Below are 21,676 nucleotides of genomic sequence, written 5' to 3' on the forward strand. Positions count from 1 at the left end.
GGGGAGTCTGCTTCTCTCTCTCCCTCTGCCCCTTCTCCTGCTCATGCTCATTCCCTCTCTCTCTCTCAAATGAATAAAATCTTTGGGAAAAAAAAATCTCCAAAAGACTTTTAACAGACAGCAATTAATTTTAGTTTTAAAAGTATATGCTACAAGAGTCCCCAAAGAGTCCCCAAACAATTCAGTAGGGAATGAATATTCTTTTTAACAATATTGCTGGAACTGAATATCAACGTACAAAAGAATGAAGTTTATCTCTAACTCATGCCATAAATAAGTATTAACTTGAAATGGATCAAAAACCTATGTAAGACAATTACAAAACTCTCAGAAGAAAACAGAGTATAAATCTTCACTGCTTTGGATGGACAATGGTTTCTCAAATAACACCAATGCATGAGCAACCAAACAAAAAAATAGATAAATTGGAACTTCATAAAAATTTAAAACTTTAGTGCTCCAAAGACACCATCAAGAAAGTGAAGACAAAAAAAAAAAAAAAAAAAAAAAAAAGAAGAAAGAAAGAAAGAAAGGCAGGAAGGTGAAGACAATTCAGAAAACAGGAGAAAATATTTGTGAAATATAACTGATAATGGACTTGTATCCAGCATATATAAAGAGTTCCTGCAACTCTTTATTTGCCTTTTTTAGGCAAATAAAAGGCAACCAAATAAAAAAGGTCAAAGGATATAAAAAGAGTTTTCTCCAAAGATTTCACCAGCAATAAGCATGTGAAAAGATGCTCAGTATTAGTTATTAGGGAAATGCAAACCAAAACCATAATGAGATACCACTTCATACCCACTAAAATGGCCATAAATAAAAAATGCAGACAATATTAAGTGCTGCCAAGAAACTAAAGAAACTGGAACCCATATACATCATTGGAAAGAATGTAAAATAATGCAGCTGCTTTGGAAAAGATTGCCAACTCCTCTAAAAGTTAAACACAAAGTTAACACATGACCCAGCAATTCCACTCCTACATATACATCCAAGAAAAATGAAAACATGTATTCACACAAAAACTTGTCCACAAATGTACAGCATTATTAGTAATAGTCAAAAGGTAGAAACCCAACTGTCTGCAACTGATGAGCTCATAAAGGAGATGTGGTATATTCATATTCCACATGGATATATATTGGAATACTAGTTAATCATTTAAAAAAGGGGTCTGATACATACTACATGAATGAAGCTTGAAAACATTATGCTAAAGGAAATAAGACGCAAAAGGATAAATCTTAAATGACCACTTTTTTTTTTTAAGAATTTTATTTATTTATTCGACAGAAAGAGATCACAAGTAGGCAGAAAGGCAGGCAGAGAGGGAGGGGGAAGTAGGCTCCCCGCGGTGCAGAGAGCCCAATACAAAGCTCAATCCCAGGACCCTGAGATCATGACTTGAGCTGAAGGCAGAGGCCCAACCCACCGAGCCACCCAAGCGCCCTTATATGACCACCTTTAAGAAATAACTAGAATAGTCAAATTTACAGAAAAACAAAGGGGACCAGAGGTACCCAGGGACTGGGAGAAAAAGGAAATGGGTAGTTGTTTAACAGGTACCAAGTTTCTATGTGGGGTGATGAACAAACTTTGGAAATAGTGGTGATGGTTGTACAACCTTGTCAATGTAATTAATGCCACTGAATTGTACACTTTAAAATGGCTAAAATGGCAAATTTTATAATATGTATATGTTTACCAATTTTTTTTAAATGAACCTTTAAAGCATCACACTAAGTGAAAGGAGTCAGACAGAAAAGGCTATATATCCTATGATTCCATTTATATAAAATGTCCAGAATAGACCAATCCATAGAGAAAGAAATCAGATTTGTAGATTAGTGGTTCCTAGGTGTCTCAGTTCATTCGGGTTGCTGTCACAAAATATTGTAGACAAGGGTGGCTTATAAGCAACAGAAATTTACTGTTCACAGTTCAGGAGGCTGGGAAGTTGAAGATCAATGTGCTAGCAGATTTGGAGAGAGCTCTTTTTGTGGTTCAAGGATGGCTGTCTTTTCACTGTGTTCTTACATGGCTGAAGGTATAAGGGATATAAGAGCACTAACCCCATTCATGAGGGCTCTGTCCTCATGAGAGATCATGTCCCAAGGTTTCAACACACAAATGAGGGCACAAATAATCTATTCACTAAGGAAGTGAATGCTAATGATATGGTATTTCTTTTGGGGTGATGAAAATGTTATGGAATTAGTGGTGATGGCTGCACAATTCTGCAAATATAGTAAAAACACTGACTTGTACATTCTAATAGGGTGAATTTCTTGGTATGTTATTATACTCAACAGGCTATTTTTTTTTTTAAAGAAAAGAAAGTAAATGCTGCAAACAGACCAATGGCTGAAAAAGAATCACACAACCTCTGCTATGACAAAGGTGATACTGCAGTGCAGTGAAGGAAAGGATAAATGTTCTAGATTCATGAGATACCCATACAGGAGAGTAAAAAAAAAGGGGGGGGGACTAGCCTTAATTCCTAGGTTGCAAAGACAAAAGCAACTCCAAGCACTCTGAAGATCTAAATGTTAAGTGTAAAATTTAAAAAAAAAAAAATTGTAGGAGAAAGATAACAGGAGAATATCTTCATGCCCATAAGGTAGGCAAAGATTTCTTAAATAGGATACAAAACACACCAACAAAAAGGAAACATAACATTTATCACCTGTTAAAGTTAAGAACTATTCATCAAAAGACACCAGTAAGATAATGAAAAGTCACACCAACTGAGAGAAAATATTTACAACACATATACAAAAGACCCTACACTAAGAAGCATAAAGGCCTTGTACCAAGAACACACACACAAAAATATTACTCATCAATAAGAAAAAAAGTCAATTGAGTAGAAAATCAAGCTCTCCTCACCCCCTAAAAACTAGAATAGGCACTTCATGAAAGATAACAAATGGCCAGTAAGTCTATGAAAGGCTGGTCAACTTCAATGGATGTCAGGGAAATCAAAATTAATACCATGTAACAACCAAGAGAGTGAGAGACCATGAGAAGAAAAGCCATAGACTGAGAAAAAATACTTGCAGAAGACAGATCTCGGAAAGGACTGTTATCCAAAACATTCATAGAACTCTTAAAACAAGAAAACAAACAATCCAATTAAAAAGTAGGCAGATGATCTGAACAGGCACCTCACTAAAGAAGACAGACACTTGGCCAAGAGACATAGAAAAGATGTTCAACATCATATTACCAACTACACACCTATTAAAATGGGACCAAATCCAGAACACTGACAACACCAAATGCTGGCAGGGATGTGGAGCAACAGGAACTCTCATTCAAGGAATGAAAAATAGTAGCACTACACTGAAAGACAGTTTGGCAGTGTCTTATAGCACTAAAGATAAGCTTACCATACAATCCAGCAAGCACACTCCTGGGTATTCATCCAAAGGGGTTGAAAACTTATGCCTATACAAAAACCTGCATACAGATGTTTATATGAGCTTCATTCATAACTGCCAAAGCTTGGAAGCAAGCAAGATATCGTTTAGTAGGTGAATGGATGGGTAAAACTGTGGTACATCCTGATAATAGACTATTATTCAACACTAAAGATAAATGAGTTATAAAGCTGTGAAGACACAGAGGAACTTTAAACGTGTATTACTAAGTGAAAGAAGACAGTATGAAGAGGCTAGATACTGTATGATTCCAACTACATGACATGCTGCAAAAAACAAAACTACAGGAACAATATAAAGGCCAGTGGTTTGGCAGGCGAGACAGGAAAGATGAATAGGCAGAAAAAAGAGGACTTTTAGGGCAATGAATATATTCCATATGATATTATAATGATGGACATATGTCATTATACATTTGTCTAAACCCCCAGAATAACAACACCCAGAGTGAACCCTCAGGTAAACTATGGACTGGGTGATTATGATGTGTCAATGTAGGATCATCCTTGGTAAAAATTTTGCCATTCTGGCAAGTGACATCAATCATGGGAGATGCTATGCATGTGTAGGGGCAGTAGGCATACAGGAAATACCTGTACTTCCCTCTCAATTTTGTTATGAACCTAAAACTGCTCTAAAAAAATATTTCTTGAAAAAAAAAAAAAAAGATCTGGGGAAAAAAGCATGCAGACAGAAATTCACATGTCAAGGATATCATAAAAGGATTTTATTCTTGCTTTGGTTGGGATGTCAGACTCTCAGAACTTCAAAATTACATCTAGGGTATGAGGAATTGTTATGCAGAGACACTACAAGGCAAAACCAAGTTTAGAAACCAATTATTCAGTCCAACTTTCTTAATTTTATTGTAAGATCCAGAAAGTTAAATGACTGCCCAGAGTTACCTACCAAGACAGTGATAAAGTCAAGATTAGAGCTTCCAACTCTAAGCCAATGATCTTTTTATTATACTCAGATATTTCAGAAAACGTAGACTTGTTCTTAGTGAACATGCTGGGTCACAGGTAACCAATGCTTGTTTTCTTCTCTTTCTTTAAAGTTTTCTTATCAGAGCACTCATAAGTCACCTATTTAATAACCTATTCTAAAGGTATGCCAGGAATCAATCAATATTAACAGCAGTTACAACACTTGTTAAAAAAAAAAAAAAAAAAAAAGAGAGAGAGAGAAAACCAAACATCATGCACTCCCGATTTAAAAAAAAACAAAACACACCACCACATATACTCCTGCCAAAAGAACTGAACTTGACTCAGATCAAGCTTCTAGATCCAGCTACCAATTTACAGGCAACAACTGTATCATGAGTATGCAATCACAGAGAACTCTATAGTTAAGTGTCTCCGGTTCTTCAAAGTGTAAGAAAGGCATGAAGAGGGAATCTGAGATTAAAAGAGATTTTAAAAGCGTTATCAATCTTTTTAAGGATGCAAAACTAAACAATTAAGAAACACAAGGAACTATATTATAAAAATCAGCAGAGTGGTTTCTTTTGAGAGGAAGAGGCTATGTTTGGGTAGCTGGCAAAGTTCTCCTTCTGGACTCGAATGTTAATTACAAGAAAACATGCCTTATGATTATTTATTTGTTTTGTGGTTTTCAATATCTGTTTTATTTTACAATAAAAGGTTAAAAATGATAAACATCTCAGATCAGTAAATAATCAGAATCCAGATAAAGTATCTTCTGAGCAAGAGATTTTTTAAAATGCAATCTACAGTTATTGATTAGGACTACTACGTATGACATCTTGTAATTCCAAAAAATGTAACCTGAAGGCACACTACTTTCCATAAATCACAATGAAGAAGCTTTCATTCCCCTTATTTTCCCATCTTCCTTTTTTTGTCCTATAAACATTAGCCACGAACTCCTCTAACAAACCCAGATGACATAAGATCACTTTAAACCAGACAATGATTGTTCCCTACTAGACTTAAAAACAAACAAAAAGGGGTGCCTGGATGGCTCAGTCAGTAGAGCACATGACTTTTTTAAGTGGACTCTACACCTGGCCCAATGCTGGACTTGAACTCATCACCTCTAGCTCAAGACCTGAGCTGGGATCAAGAGTCAGACACCCAAACCACTGAGCCACCCAAGTACACTTAGAGCATTGGACTCTTAATCTCAGTTAGGGTCTGAGTTCAAGCCCTACATTTGGCTTGGAGCCTACTTAAAAAAATTATGATTAACGAGTATTAATCATATTCGCTAAGGCATAAGACTACTTTTATGCATCACTTGATAAGGAAAAGGGGGAAAATTGAAACCTTACAGAAGAGATCACAGATGCACCTGATCCTACACAGATACATTACAAATGTACATTAAGTCCTCTACGAAGATCAACAGACACAACGGTGGCAGTGCAGAGAGATAAGCTGTAAAGAATGAGAAAGAAACATTTAAAGGTCTACTAAAGAGTTATCCCCAATCTCTGTAACTCAACTTATGTAAAAGGAGAAACAAACTTTGAGTGGATCACAGCCCCTTTGGAAAAGTGAAGCAAAACAGATGCATAGTCACAAACACAAAATTCTGCTTGCAATTTTATTTTATTTATTTATTTTTTAAAGATTTTATTTATTTATTTGACAGACAGAGATCACAAGGAGGCAGAGAGACAGGCAGAGAGAGAGGAGGAAGCAGGCTCCCTGCTGAGCAGAGAGCCCGATGTGGGGCTTGATCCCAGGACCCTAGGATCATGACCTGAGCCGAAGGCAGAGGCTTTAACCCACTGAGCCACCCAGGCACCCCTGCTTGCAATTTTAGACTCTGCTCCTGTAACCCCTCCACTTTAAGACTTTTTCCTGTAAATGCGCTAATGAATCAAGGATTTTAGCTGAACTTCTAAAAAAAACTTTCCACCTTGGGGCACCTGAGTGGCTCAGTGGGTTAAGCCTCTGCCTTCAGCTCACTCATGATCTCAGGGTCCTGGGATCAAGCCCCGTATTGAGCTCTTGCTCAGCAGGAAGCCTATTTTCCCTCTTACTCTCTGCCTGCCTCTCCACCTACTTGTGATCTCTGTCAATAAATAAATAAAATCTTAAAAAAAAACTTTCCACCTCTAACAAAATCACTCAAACTTAGAAACAGTACAGACAACTTTGGTGATTAATTCTAATACCTTACATCTAGGTACTTCTCACAAACAAAAGATTTACCTTTCCTGAAACGGATTCTCCGTCATAGAAAAGATAGTGTTTTTCTACTTTGCCATCTTCAGTTTTCATTTCAGCCATTTTCCTGGTCTCCCCATCATTAAGGACAACATCAATCTCACAAATGGGTCCAAAAAAGCCTCCAAGAAAACTCTGAAATAAAAAAGGAAAATAAAAGGAAATATAAAAGGAAAATGCTCATAATTATGTTTTGTCAGTCACTACATTTTATAATACAAATCTAAGTATCTCTTACCTACAGTTAAATAGAATGCGAATCTGTAAGTTCAACATGGAAGTAAGAACTTACATCAAATTCGACCTCAAAACTAAACAAATTTAGTATAACAATGTATATACAGCTAATATTGTACTGTACATTAAAATATGTTAAGAGAACAAATTCATATTGCATGTTTTTTGCCACGGTTTTTTAAAAGACAAAAAGAAAACTAAAATTTAAACATGCTATAGTTTCAATCATTTCCACAGGTAAACACTATAAGTAATCAATTACTACTATACCAGAAATCTAAAAAATTAATTCTTAACATTTGGACTTGAAAAGCTATCTTTAGTTATACTTCTATGCTGTTATTTCATATGCAGCACTCATACAATCCAAATTATGCAGTACTCATACAAATCCAAATGCATTATTATAACATACTATTTACTATAAAATGCACTGCTATATAGGTCTGACCAGGAAGTGTTACATTGTAAAAACTCTTGAAATAGAACTGGCTCTAATGGAGAAGACTAAATTTCTGTGAATTTTTCCAAAGAAAATGTGTAAGCCTTGTTATGGAAATCCTGAATATGACAGAAATATAAAGGACAAAAATCAACCGCTTATGAATGCCAAAACACATTAGTTGATAATAATATGGACTCCATTAGTAATTCCAATATCAGATACAGTTGGAGATTATTTTTGTTACTAAAGAAAGCTGGTATTCTAGTCTTTTTATTTTTTAAGATTTATTTACTTATTTATTTGACAGACAGAGATCACAAGAAGGCAGGGGGTGGGGAGGAAGCAGGCTCCCTGCTGAGCAAAGCGCCCCATGCGGGGCTCGATCCTAGAACCCTAAGACCATGACCTGAGCGGAAGGCAGAGGCTTAACCCACTGAGCCACCCAGGTGCCCCTAGTCTTTTTTTTTTTTTTTTTTTTTTAATTTATACCAACCGTCCTCTATCCTGTCATCCTACATCCCTTCTTAGTCTGCCCTACACAACCACAATAATCTCTTAAAAACATAAATCTCATAATTTTCTGTTTAAAATCCTTCAGTGGGCTGGTAAGAGTATAAATTGGAACTACTTTAGAAAATAGTTGGTATTTGGGGCACCTGAGTGACTCAGTGGGTTAAAGCCTCTGCCTTCGGCTCAGGTCATGATCTCAGGGTCCTGGGATCAAGCCCCGCATCAGACTCTTTGCTCAGCAGGTAGCCTGCCTCCCCCTCTCTCTCTGCCTACTTGTGATCTCTGTCTGTTAAATAAATAAATAAAATTTTTTAAAAAAAAATTGTTGGTATTACCTGGTTAAGCTAAAGATATACATATCCCACGACCCAGAAAATACACCCTTAGATATATACCCTAAAGAGAAACTCTTACATACATGAACCAGGAAACAAATATAAAAATGTTAATAATGTCTTGGTTCATAAAGCCCCAAATAGGAAACAATCCAAATATCCATCAACAAGAGAATGGATACATAAATTTTATTCTATATTCATACAGTAGGCAAAGGGATGAGACACAACTATACACAATAATAACTTTCACACATACTATAGAATTACATTTATTAAAAAGTCAAAAACATGTAGCGCACACTATAGCATCAGAAGTCAGGAAGTGGTTAGAAGAGAGCATAGAGGGAGTTTCTGGGGTGCTAATTACGCTGTTTGCTTTTATCTGAGCACTTCACACACAGGTTTGATCACTTTGTGCACTTATTCTTCTGTACACTTATCTGTGCACTCTTGTGTACTTCAATGAAATGTTATTTTAAATATGTGCACACGTGAGTGCACAAGTGCACGTGCGCGCACACACACACACACACACACTGTATTCCCTGACATGGTCTGCACATCATCTCTCCAGTCACACAAGCCTCAAATTATTCAAGTTAATCAAATCTGCCAGGTTCCTTCTTGTCTTAGACCAAGTATCCTTAACCTAACTAACTCAGCCTCTGAATCTCAGTCTGACTCATTTCCATAAAGAGGCCTCCCATACGTTCCTAAATTGAAACTAGAGTCTCCAAATTTAGGCCTCACAACACCATGTAGTTTTATTACTTTATCATCTGTTATAGTGTGTGCTTATTCAATACCTGAATCCTTGACTGAACTCCAGGAGGACAGACACTTTATCCTTTGCTCACCACTGAAGACATAGTAGCTAGGAGTAGTGTGTGGCATTTAATAGAAAGCATTCAAATACCTACTGAGTGTTAATTTTGAATAAAATAATACTCTCCTGATACTAAAAAATAAATGGATACACAAAAGAAATGAATTAAACCCAGAATATCTGGAAAGATGGGAGCTCCCCCAAAGGAAGTTAGCTTTGGTGCAGTAGCTACGTCTAGAGCAAGGAACTTTCCTCAAGCCTCAGTTCTGTCCTCAGGTGGCAGAGTAACAGCAAGCAAGCTAATGATCCTCTCAAAACTCTGCAGGTCACAGGGCGATACTATGATCAAAGGAGACAATGCTTTCCTAAATTCTGCTTGCATTTTTGTTATTATTAATCCTATATAAACAAAAATATTATAATTTCAAGAAATCAACTCAAAGAATTGGCAGATTTATACTTCTGACATACTACAAAGACACAAGCAGCATTTTTTCCTTTCAACGTTTTAATCCTTCCTGGCAACTTTACAAATAACTAAGTCAATTTTAACCAAAAAATTAATTTTAATCAGAAAAGTATTCTGAACTTAGAATGAAAAACATCAATGATAGGTCACATGCAATGCCCCTTTTCAGTTAGCTTTCATACTACAAGTTTTATACTCAAAACTTGCTTAAATGGTGTTATTTTTTCCTAAGGGCTACAGATAAGAGAATGTATAGCAGCTCAAAAGCAGGCTGCTGATATTTACTAACTCTCTAATACGTGAAAACTACAGAGCCAGCCAGGGTGGGGGGAAGCTATGGGAAGAGCAATTCTGAAAGGGTAGAAGACAAGAGCCTCATTTAAGATCTAAATCGCAGCAGAAAAATAAAATGTAATTTTCTCATTCCCCCTAATACATCCTAGAGCTGCTTCTGGGAAAAATGAGATTTGAAAACAATAAAAATTATTTTACGGATAAAAGAATTGTTATGGTAACTTTTTCCACATATGGATATTTAACACACAGAACTGAACTTGGGATTTGAAAGCTGTATTAAAAGATCAATTAATCAAAAATAATGAAATCAAAATTTCCACTAAATAAGGTGGTGTAAAAAAGACTGAAGTCTCATGAAACTTCACAATTAACCAATAACATAATTATAATTAAACAGTCTCATTTTGACACCAAAGATAAAAATGAAAAATTCCTAGGCATTAAAAATCTGAGAAAGCTATGTGGTATCTTCTATTACTTTCTGTATGCAGAAGAGTATTTTGTAACTAAAAATTTAAAAAGCAGACTTACTTTTCAACACAGTCAAAACACTAATATGGGGAGAGAGCAGAAGGTATTTTTAAAAGCCTAGTTACAGCACATGCATAATAGGCTGAGTAAAAAGCTATAGTACCTTAACAATGTTAACAGAAACTTTAGCACCAGGATAACATCCAGTTTTCCACACTAGGACACATCAAAAATGAAAGAGTCCTACTGAAAGCCCCAGAAAAGTGTCGATGTCTTACATTTAACAAGCAGGCAACAAAGAGAAAAAAAAACTGAGAAAAAAAGTTTGTATTTTCTGTTTTCCTTCTAAAAGAAGTTGAAAGAGAAATATTTTCTACCCAAAGTCTTGCTTTTAAAGTCTTTATTGCAAGATGTGCATCTTCTGTTTTTTCAAAGGAAAATTCATGAAATTAAAAGTTTTAAAACTCCTCACAAATTATGATAGTTCTCCTGATAGGTAAAGAGGAAACAAAATACATAATTGGCAGGATGGTGAAGACAGTGGAAAGGGAATGAAAACTGTAAAGAAGGTTAGAATACATTAACAGAGACTTTTGCTGCAATTACAGATGAGACATTTTAAAGCGAAAGACTACTCAGTTCTGGTGAAGATATCTTCAAGTGAGCATTCAGAATATGAGATTTTCAGGACAGTATTAGACAGTATTAGACAAGTATATATAAGTCAAAACTCAGGTAGCCTTTAAATAACTAGACTCCAATATATATGACTATTAAAAGATTATAACATTGTTTTTACAGTTTTCTACTTGTGGCCTAACCCTCCTATCACCTTTAGGTTAATTTAAGATTTTTCATATAATTCATAAACCCATACTGAGCATTACCATCCAGCAAAATTGCATGTGGATATGTTAAAAGCCAACAAACTTTTTAGCGCTCACTTTAGAAACTTCACTCCTTCCAAGGGATGTAAAGAAGTGCAACTCAAGGTGAGTGGAAAGGGAGACTCTCAAAATTTACACAAGCAATGAAACAGCAAATTTTCATGCATGGATTACATTTATGCCCAGTTAAGTGTTCTAAAGCTTTACAATTTAGTTTATGTTTGACCAGTAAGTTGAAAATAAATTGCTCTTACACTAATCCAAAAGCCTATTAAAAGTAATAATTTTTAAAATAAGCAAAAGACTTTTAAGTCTTCTTGGCAAAGTATATTCAATGAATATTTCCTAACTCCCTGACTAGGCAAGGTCTTCAAATACTTCCTTGTTAAATTTATCACAACTGTTATTTCCACGTTAAACAAATAATTATACAAAGAGATGTTTACCTCCCTCTAGACTGTAAGCTACAAGAGAGAGCAAGGACTGTTTCACTTTTGCTAGTGGCCCTTGGGTATGCCTAAATAATTATCTGCTGCGTGAAAAAAAAAGGCCCCAAGTTTAAGAATAAATATGCCTGTCTTCACTCTTCTGATTTTAATCAAATCAACTTGAGTTTAAAATGTATTTATTCAATGGGGCACCTGGGTGGCTCAGTGGGTTAAGCTGCTGCCTTCGGCTCAGGTCATGATCTCTGGGTCTTGGGATCGAGTCCCGCATCGGGCTCTCTGCTCGGCAGGGAGCCTGCTTCTCTCTCTCTCTGCCTGCCTCTCTGCCTACTTGTGATCTCTGTCAAATAAATAAATAAAATTTTTTTAAAAATGTATTTATTCAAAACAACTTTTTTTTTTCTTTTTTAAAATACACCTAGCTTCGTCTTCAGCCAAAAGTCTCAAGCAGTTTCCTGAACCGATGAGTTCTGGGAAAGCTGATAGTATCAGGCGAGCACACAGTAGGCGCTCAACATATGCTTGCTAAATGAAATGAACACCCGAAGTGAGCCAAATGAGACCCAATCTAGAGGAGATGGCCAACACACACACAGTTAAACGCATCGTGCCCACGCCTGAGCTTCCCACTAACTGGTGAAAGTATTCTTGACTTTCCTCCCTCCTCTGTTCCCTAGGCCATTTCAACATCCCAAAGCGTTAAGTTTCCAGAAAATGGCTTGGGGAAGGAAATGACCGCCAGAGCTTAAACTAGCAGGCACAAAACCAGTCTTCTGGATTAAAAACGTCCCCACTTCAGTGTCCTTCTCCTTCTCTCTCCCATTCTACAAGTGTCAACATCAAGGCTGAACTGGGGTCAAGATATCGCCGAATGTCACCACATCGAGATAAAACCAAAACAAAACCCCGGAGTTTATCAGTCTCGTGACCACTGGAAGAGTGACCCCAGTCCCTCCCCCTCACCCCAGCCCGGAACTGGGGGACTGCCGGGTCACTCCACCTGAAGGGAAGCGAGGCTGTCCGGAAGGAGCGGAGGGACTTGGCTACCTTGGAAGGGGAGGCGGCGCTGAGCCCCCGCACAGGCGGGGTCCGAGGACTCAGCCAGGGCCCCCACAGCCGGTCGAGGAAGGCGGGCAGAGCCTCCGACATGGCCAGGAGAGCGCGCCGCCGCCCGCAGGTGCTCGGGCCTCTGCGAGACCGGGAAGAGGCGGCGCCGCCGCCGGCCCTTCCCCGATCCCGCGGCGACCAGACAGGCCTAACCCGGCTCCCCGCCCTGCTCGCTGCCCGCCTCCTGCCGTTGCCCTCCGCCCCACCCGCGACACGGAGCCCGCCGTTGGCCGTCCCGCCGCGCGCTCTGAGGCCAGAGCCAGAGTAGAGCGCGCGGTCCGCCGCGCACTTACCATTGTCAGCGCCGCCGCCGCGTCCCCACCACTTCACTCCGCTTCCCTCAGAACTCCCAGTCCAGATTCCCTCCGCCCAAGCGCCCGTCACGTGACCTCGAGTCGCTGGCCGCACGTGACCCCTCCCTTCCTCTCCTCTCCTCCCTCTGCTCCAGTCCCCTCCCGGCCTCTTGCCCCGCCCCACTGGCCAGCCTGGCCCTCGAAGAGAGGCAGCTTGGAGGCGGAGCCTCGTGCTCCACCCTGGGGCTGGGGGGCGGGGCTACCGAGATGCCGTAAACTGGGAGGGGCCTGAGTGGACGCAGGCTCCTCTGGGCGTCCTCGCCCTATCTTCGGTCACGTGGGGGGCGGTTCGCTGACGGGCTTCTTTGCCACGCCCAATTCCCCTTCCTTAGGAAGTTTGAGTAACTGAAAAGGGGGAAAGAAGGAGGGATTGTTCTGCCAGGCGCTCTGATCGGGTGGGTACGGGGCCGCCAAGGCAAAGGGGAGCTGTCACCCGAGGCGCTGCTTCCTTAGGCCTTGCAAGGTACAAATTCTCTTATCCACGGAAGAGGCATTCTTCTTGTATCTTTCTGGAACTCGACCCGGCTCCCTCTCCCACTGGGAGCGGCTGGGTTTTGAGAACTAGTTAGCTTTGTCGCATACCCTGAAGAGCCGGCCAGTGGGGAAAACTCGAGAGCGGTACATCTGTTGTTTTATCAAGTACACGGATAGTTTGCGACCTAGCCACCTAAGCTGTGCTGTCCTGCCAGTACGTGAGGGGGTTGGGGGGCTTCGTAAAACAGGCGGTGCAGCTAGTTTGACCGCATCCAGACACTGTGGTCTAAGCCTAGAGGCAGGCCCTCCGGATGAATGGGATGCTGTTTTAGTTTTTTAAAAGCAGGTTGAACTGCCGCAGTGTATACGTGACCAAAGCAGAAGAATGATCATCTGAACGCACCATCAGTGTCCCATCATAACAAAACAAAATCAAGTTTGTGAGGCAGGGCCATAAAGCAAGTATAAAATTGTAAAAGGCTTGTAATTAGAGCATGGTCTCTAACCACACTAAAATTCAACTAGAGATAACAAAAGGAGAAAATCCGCAAATATATGGTAACCAAGCAACATAATTCTAAACCTCTATGTCAAAGAAGGCAGTGGAAACTTAAAAATAGTTTGAACTAAAAGAAAATTATAATAGAATTTATGTGATACAGCTGAAGTATTTATAGGGGGAGCTGTGGCTTTAAATGCATGTATTTAAAAAGAGTTTTTAAATCAGCAGTGTAAGTTCACATCAGGAAATAAAATCATACTAGCATGTGGAGGGGAGCAGGGTGTATGTGGGAACTGTACTTCCCACTCAGCTTTGCTGTGAACTTAAAACTTCTCTAAAATAATTTTAAAAACAGTAAAAGCCCTCATGTGGATAGTTATATTATCTTCAACAAAGGTGTCATGACAAATCAATGGAGAAAGGACAGTTCAACAAATGATGTTGGGAAAACTAGATATCCACTCGCAAAAGAATGGAGTTGGAAGCTTATCTTACACTGTGTACAAAAATTCACCCAAAGTGGGCTTAAGACCTAAAGCTATAAAACTGGTAGGAGAAAACGTAGGGGAAAATCTTCTTTGGACTCGACCATAATTTCAACAAAAATGACAGGCATAGCACAGGCAACAAAAGCAAAGAAAGACAAATGGAGGGGCGCCTGGGTGGCTCAGTGGGTTAAGCCGCTGCCTTCGGCTCAGGTCATGATCTCAGGGTCCTGGGATCGAGTCCTGCATCGGGCTCTCTGCTCAGCAGGGAGCCTGCTTCCTTCTCTCTCTCTCTGCCTTCCTCTCAGTGTACTTGTAATTTCTCTCTGTCAAATAAATAAATAAAATCTTTAAAAAAAAAAAAAAAGAAAGACAAATGGTACTGAATCAAACTTAAAAACATTAGTGCTTCAAAGGACACAACAGAGTGGAAGGGAAACCTATGGAATAGGAGAAAATATTTGCAAATCCTATATCTGACAAGATATCCAGAATACATGTTACTCCTACAACTTAACATACATTCTTCACATCTAGAATAAATGAAGAATGACCACAACTCAATAACAAAAAACAAATAACCCAGTTAAACTGTGGGCAAAGACCTCAAACATTTCTCCAAAGATGTTATACAAATATCCAATAAGCATATGAAAAGATACTCAACATTCAGATAAATGCAAATCAAAACCACAAGGCAGCACCTCACACCTATTAAGATGGTTACTATCAAAAGCAAAAATAACAAGTATGCATACTAACATGGGGAAATTGTAACCTTTGAGCACTGTTGGTGGGACTGTAAGATGGTGAGCCCCTTATGGAAAACAGTGTGGAGGTTCTTCAAAAAATTGAGAATAGAACTGTCATCACCCAAAAATCTCACTTCCGGCTCTATATCCCCAAAGAATTGAAAGTAGAGTCTCAGAAATACTTGCATATTCATGCTCATAGCACATATGAACACTCATATTCATTCATAATAGCCAAGAGGTAGCACGAACCCGAATGTCCATGGATAGATAAATGGAATATTATTAATCCATCTTCAAAAGGAAGGAAATCTTGTCACACGCTACAACATAAATGAACCTAGAGGATGCTGTGCTAAGTGAAATAGGCCAGTCGCAAAAAGATAATGACCATATGATTCCACTTATATGAGGTATCTAAGTCCAATTCATAGACACATAATAGAATGATAGTTACCAGAACCTGGAGGAAGGGGGAAAGAAGAGTTATTATTTAATGAATATGGAGTTTCAGATTTGCCAGATGGAAATGTTCTGGAGATCTTTTTCACAGCAATATGAATATACTTAACCACTAACAAACTGTACACTTAAAAATGGTTAAGATGATACATTTTATGTGTTCTTTACCAATGAAAAAAAATTAAACTCAGAGCAGAAAGAAGGAAGACAAAGAACAGAAGTCATTGACTAGAAATAGGCAGGCAATAGAGAAGATCAGGGAATGCAATAGTTGGTTCTTTGAAAAGATTCATAATGTTGATAAGCCCCCTGGCAATACTAATCAAGAAAATATGACAAAATGTAAATTAACAGTATTAAGAATGGAAAAGAAGACATCACTTCAAATCCTACAGACATCAAAGGGATAATAGAGAAAAATACATGAACAACTTTTATGCCAATAAGTTTGGTAAGTTAGGGGAAATGGACACGTTCCATTAAAACAACTTTCTGAGGTGCGCCTGGGTGGGTCAGTTGGTTAAGTGTCTACCTTCAGCTCAGGTAGTGACCTCATGGGTTGTGAGATCGATCCCCACATAGGACCCCACACTCAGCAGGGAGTCTGCTTGAAGAGTTTCTCCTCTGTCCCTCCCCCACTTGAGTGCATTCTCTTTCTCTCAAATAAATGGATCTTTTTTTGTAAATTTTTTTTTTTTTAATTTGAGAGAGAGAGAGCATGAGAGGCGAGAAGGTCAGAGGGAGAAGAAGACTCCCCATGGAGATGGGAACCCCATGTGGGACTCGATTCTGGGACTCTGGGATCGTGACCTGAGCTGAAGGCAGTTGCTTAACCAACTGAGCCACCCAGGTGCCCTCAAATAAATGAATCTTTAAAAAAAAAATTCTGGATAAATCTATTTAAATTAATTTAAATAAAAATAAATATTCTGAAATAAACAAAAGAGGATATACAAAATTTGAACAGTCTTCCATCAGTGAGATTAAAGAGAAAATTTTAAATCTTCCCACCCCAAAACTCTAGGCTACAGAATTCACTTGTGGGTTCTACCAAAATGTAGGAAGAAATAATATACCAAGCTATCTACACAAACTTTTTAAGAGAATATAGGAAGAGAGAACACTTGCCAACTCCTTTTCTGAGCCATCATGACCCTGCTACCAAAATCTGACAAGGACATTACAGGAAAGAAAACTGCATATCAATATCCTTCATTAAATACTTAGCTGCAAAAATCCTAAACCAAGTTCATAAAGCAGAAATTTCTGTAAATACCATGATCTGTGGGTTGGCCCCACACTGGTTAAATGTGTTCCTTTGTGTACCTATAGAATTCCTAGTTAGTGGAACGGGACAACATCTTTATACATGTTTTAAAGTTCTTCTCAGGGGGCACCTGGGTGGCTCTGTTGGTTAAGTGTCTGCCTTCAGCTCAGGTAGTGATCCCAGGGTCCTGAGATTGAGCCCTATATTGAGCTCCCTGCTCAGCGGAGACCCTTCTCCCTCTCCTTTTCCCTCTCATTCTGCCACAATCCCTGATTGTGCTTTCTCTCTCTCTCTCTCTGTCAAATACATAAAATCTTAAAAAAAAAAGTTCATTTCTGTTATTGTTGATGTTCAAATCAGCATTAAGATATAAAGTGAAATGAAACGAAAACAAATGAAACTTTTAGTCTACGGCTGCAAAGAAAGCAAGGATAAATCTAAGGAGAAGGAATGTGTTTTTATGTTTTCCCCTTCCAGGTGGTATGTCTATATAGAGATATATAGAGATATATATTGGTCGATATCCAATACCTGAGAGTATTTCCTGGAGCTGATCTTTGGATTCTAGGATCCAAACAGGGATCCAAATATTTGTTCATTAAACATATACTTAATGAGTTCTCACTAAATGGCAGATGTTGTTTTAGGCTGTGGAGATAAAGTCAATTAGAAAAGAAGAAGAGGAAGAGGAGGAGGAAGAAGAGGAAGAGGAGGAAAAAGAGAGAGGAGGAGGAAGAAGTTGTTCTTATCCCCAAGGAGCTTATACTGTAGTGTAGGAAATGGTCAATAAGCAAGTAATTAAATATAATATTTCAATTAGAAGAAACCACTAAGAAGAAATAAACATGTTGACATGAGTAGAAAAGAGCTATTTTTAGATAGGGTGGTAGGAAAGTGACATTTAAACTGAAATCTGAAAGGAGTCACCTACTAGGAGAACGGAAGGAAGAGGTCCATCCCAGGCAGAACAGCGGATGCTAAGGTCCTGAGCTAGAAAAAAATCTTAGTTCTTTCCAGGAATGGCAAGACAGTGTAGCTGAAGCCTAGTGAATGAATGATAGGGACAGTAATACAGGATGAAAAACAGTTAGAGAACAGTGCAATATAGTAAGATCTATAGATTTTGCTCTCCTCTCCAGATCCAAGGACTGTAGGGTCGGAATTTTAAAGCAGCATTTTGCGATTTAGCCTGTGTACCCTCACAGCTCCGGGGAGAACGGTCTCCTTCCATCTTCATTCCGCCAGAGGACTCTACTTACTCCCTTCGAATAGTCTCTCTTCCCTACCAGATTTAGGGAAGGAACCAATAGCTACGGATTCACCCCGTACCTCTGACCAACAGCAATATCTAAAATCCACTAAATCCACAATAAATATTTTGACTTAATGTTTTCAATTTTTTTTTATTTTTATTTTTTTTTAAGATTTTATTTATTTATTTGACAGACAGAGATCACAAGGAGGCAGAGAGGCAGGCAGAGAGAGAGGAGAAAGCAGGCTCCCTGCTGAGCAGAGAGCCTGATGCGGGGCTCTATCCCAGGACCCTGGGATCATGACCCGAGCCGAAGGCAGAGGCTTTAACCCACTGAGCCACCCAGGCGCCTCTGTTTTCAATTTTTTAAAAAGATTTTATTTATTTTATTTGACAGAGAGCAGTAGACAGAGGGAGAAACAAGCTCTCTGCTGAGCTGGGAACCCAACACAGGACTCCATCCCAGGCCCTCTGGATCATAACCTGAGCTGAAGGCAAACACTTACCCGACTGAGCCACCCAGGCGCCCCTGACGTAATTTTTAATTAGAGCTGTACATCTACTTGGAGACTGACTAGTCCTCTCTCACTCCATTAGGATCAAAAGACTATACAACTGAGTAATGGAGAACACCTAATGTCTTGACTCCCACTCCAGTTCTTTTTAACTTCTAGACTCCCCACTTGATATTAGTAGATAACAGTATAGTCAAGTACATTTAATAAGTGAGATAGAAACTGGATGGGGTCCAGTGATTTCTAAATTTCTAAAAGCTATTTTAAAGCCGTATTAGATATTAATTAGTATGTTATTCATAACTATACTGACACTGGTATTGTCATTTGAGCTGTGAGAAGAAAATCACTATAGCAATGCAAGTTTTCGTGAAATAAGACATTCATGAAAGAGGAAGGGGTTCCTGGCTGGCTCAGTGGGTTAAGCCTCTGCCTTCAGCTCTGGTCATGATTTCCCTGGGATTGAGCTCCGCATCCGGCTCTTTGCTCAGTGAGAAGACTGCTTCCCTCCTCTCTCACTCCTGCCTCTCTGCCTACTTGTGATCCCCCTCTCTTTCTGTTAAATTAAAAAAAAAATCTTTAATGAAAGAGGAAAATGACTTTTTTTTTTAACTTAAATTCGCCAGTTATCTTGACTGCTATTCTGGTTCCTACCTACTTTTGTCTGGGAGCCTAAGTATCAACACATCAAAGAGAATAAATGAAAGAAAAGTAGCAGCAGCAAAAAAATACCGGTGAGGTCAAGTATAGATAAGAGCTGGCCAAAAAAAAAAAAAAAAAAAGCTGGCAAAGAAGGTCACAACAGTGGCCAGTTTATACTAATGATTTTTTCTACTCATCAAAACCCAGTAACTGTGCTATTGGAATTAATGCAAGGAGGAACAGAACTGTTGAGCATGTTTTTATTTATTCATCTAACTCCCTATCTATTTGGTAAGCCAGGATGTTAAAGCTAGACAGCAAGAAGTGAAGTGTTTTGCTAGGCGAGGACTGCGACCTCACTAAATTTGTCCTTTGCAAAAAAAAAAAAAAAAAGTGGGGGGGAATGTAATTAACTTACAAGCATTAGCTCTCATAAACAAAAGTACCAGGTTTAGGTAAAAAAAAGTATTCAGTAAGAAGATAATTTGAGTTTTATATACCTACCAGGAACCACTTAGGAGAAAAATAGTACTTTGTTGAAATTTGTGAAGACTAAAAAGTCATGTTAATAACTGTGACAGTGTAAAGCAGCAATTATTTGCAGAGTTGACAGCCAAAACTAAGAGAATCAAGTATAAATACACCAAAAGAATGAAAAAATTAAAATCTAATTTAAATTATGCTAAGTATAAAAAACACCTTTTTCTCAACTTAGAATATAGATATATATTCTATCCAGAATTCTATTCTAAACTCCATTTAGGATATACATGTAAATATATTTATAGGATCTATAGATAGTAGGAAATACATGTAAAATATATAGATATATTTTCTTAACTTCAGCCAGTACAGCTGTAATCATGCTAAATACTCTGTCCTTTTTTGAGTTGCCATTGTAAATGACAAGTGTTTCTCCCAAAATATATACTTCTTTTCTTTTTAATAAAGATTTTATTTATTTATTTGTCAGGGATAGAGGGAGAGAGAGCAAGTGAGCACAGGCAGACAGAGAGGCAGGCAGAGGCAGAGGGAGAAGCAGGCTCCCTGCCGAGCAAGGAGCCCGATATGGGACTCGATCCCAAGACACTGGTATCACGACCTGAGCCGAAGGCAGCCGCTTAACCAACTGAGCCACCCAGGCGTCCCTATAGTTATTTTCTTTATGTACTCATACGTAATGTTTTATATCACTGTTCCCTTTTCTTTTTTATTGAGATATGATTTATATACAGTGAAATGTGCAAGTCTTAAGTATACAGTCTGATCGGTTTTGACAAATGCAAACATTTGTTTAACCTACACCTCTATCAAGGTATAGAATGCTGCCATCAAGCCCAGAAAACTTCTTATATCCTCTCAGCCCATTGCATCTCCAAGAAGCAAACAGTATTTTGATTTTTTTCAATATTGGTTAACGTTGAGTGTTTTGTAATGTCACAGCAATGGAATCATGCAATAAGTACTCTTTAAAAAAATATTTTATTTATTTTGAGAGAGAGAGCGAGCGTAGTTGGGGAGAGGGGCAGAAGCAGAGGAAGAGAGAAAATTTCAAGCAGACTCTATGCTGGGTGTGGAGCCTGATCTAGGACTTGATCTCACAACTCTGACATCATGACCTGGGCCAAAATCAAGAGTTGGTTGCTTAACTGACTAAGCCACCCAGGAACCCCTAATAAGTATTCCTTTGCAAGGTGGCTGGGTGGCTCAGTTGGTTAAGTGTCTGCCTTCAGCTCAGGTCATGATCCCAGGGTCCTGGGATCGAGCCCCACATTGGGCTTCTTGCTCAGCAGGGAGCCTGCTTCTCCCTCTCTCACTCCTACTGCTTGTGTTCCCTGTCTTGCTGTGTTTCTCTCTGCCCAATAAATAAGTAAAATCTTTAAAAAAAAAAAAAGAAAGAAAGAAAGAAAGAAAAGAAAAAATAAAGACTGGGGCACCTGGGTGGCTCAGTCAGTTAAGTGTCTGCCTTTGACTCAAGTCATGATCCCAGATTCATAGGGTCAAGCCCTATGTGTGTGTGTGGGGGGGTCCCTGCTCAGCGGGGAGTCTGCTTCTCCCTCTTCCACTCCTTCTGCACCCCTCCACCCTTCAGCTCCTGCTGTCTCATACTTTTTCTTTCCTATTTTCCACCTTTCTGGTTTTGTTGTTGTTGTTGTTCTCTTTTCTAGGGGATTTCTCCCAATTTCATGTTTCAACACTTAAAATTATTTTGCTTCTGTGTTAGGGTAGCGAACTTCCAAGATGGCCCCCAAAGTTCCTGACCTCTATGTAGTCCCTTCTCAAATTCTTC

At 38.9% G+C, this 21,676-nt stretch overlaps 1 protein-coding gene across 3 annotated transcripts in view; it reads right to left on the reverse strand.

The window, feature by feature from the left end:
* VPS26A (VPS26 retromer complex component A) overlaps positions 1 to 13,115 on the reverse strand; it is a 31,833-nt gene extending 18,718 nt beyond the window's left edge. The window contains exons 1-2 of one of the 3 annotated variants that reach the window (XM_059170068.1): positions 12,976 to 13,115; positions 6,635 to 6,784 (exon numbers count right to left, since the gene is read on the reverse strand). In XM_059170068.1, the coding sequence (XP_059026051.1) occupies positions 6,635 to 6,784; positions 12,976 to 12,978 (153 nt within the window). In that variant the 5' untranslated portion in view covers positions 12,979 to 13,115. The other 2 variants (XM_059170070.1, XM_059170071.1) reach the window with 2 other exon arrangements.
* Positions 13,116 to 21,676: the final 8,561 nt, after the last annotated feature.

This window comes from Mustela lutreola, chromosome 4 (genome assembly GCF_030435805.1).
Source record: "Mustela lutreola isolate mMusLut2 chromosome 4, mMusLut2.pri, whole genome shotgun sequence".
Lineage (NCBI taxonomy): Eukaryota > Metazoa > Chordata > Mammalia > Carnivora > Mustelidae > Mustela > Mustela lutreola.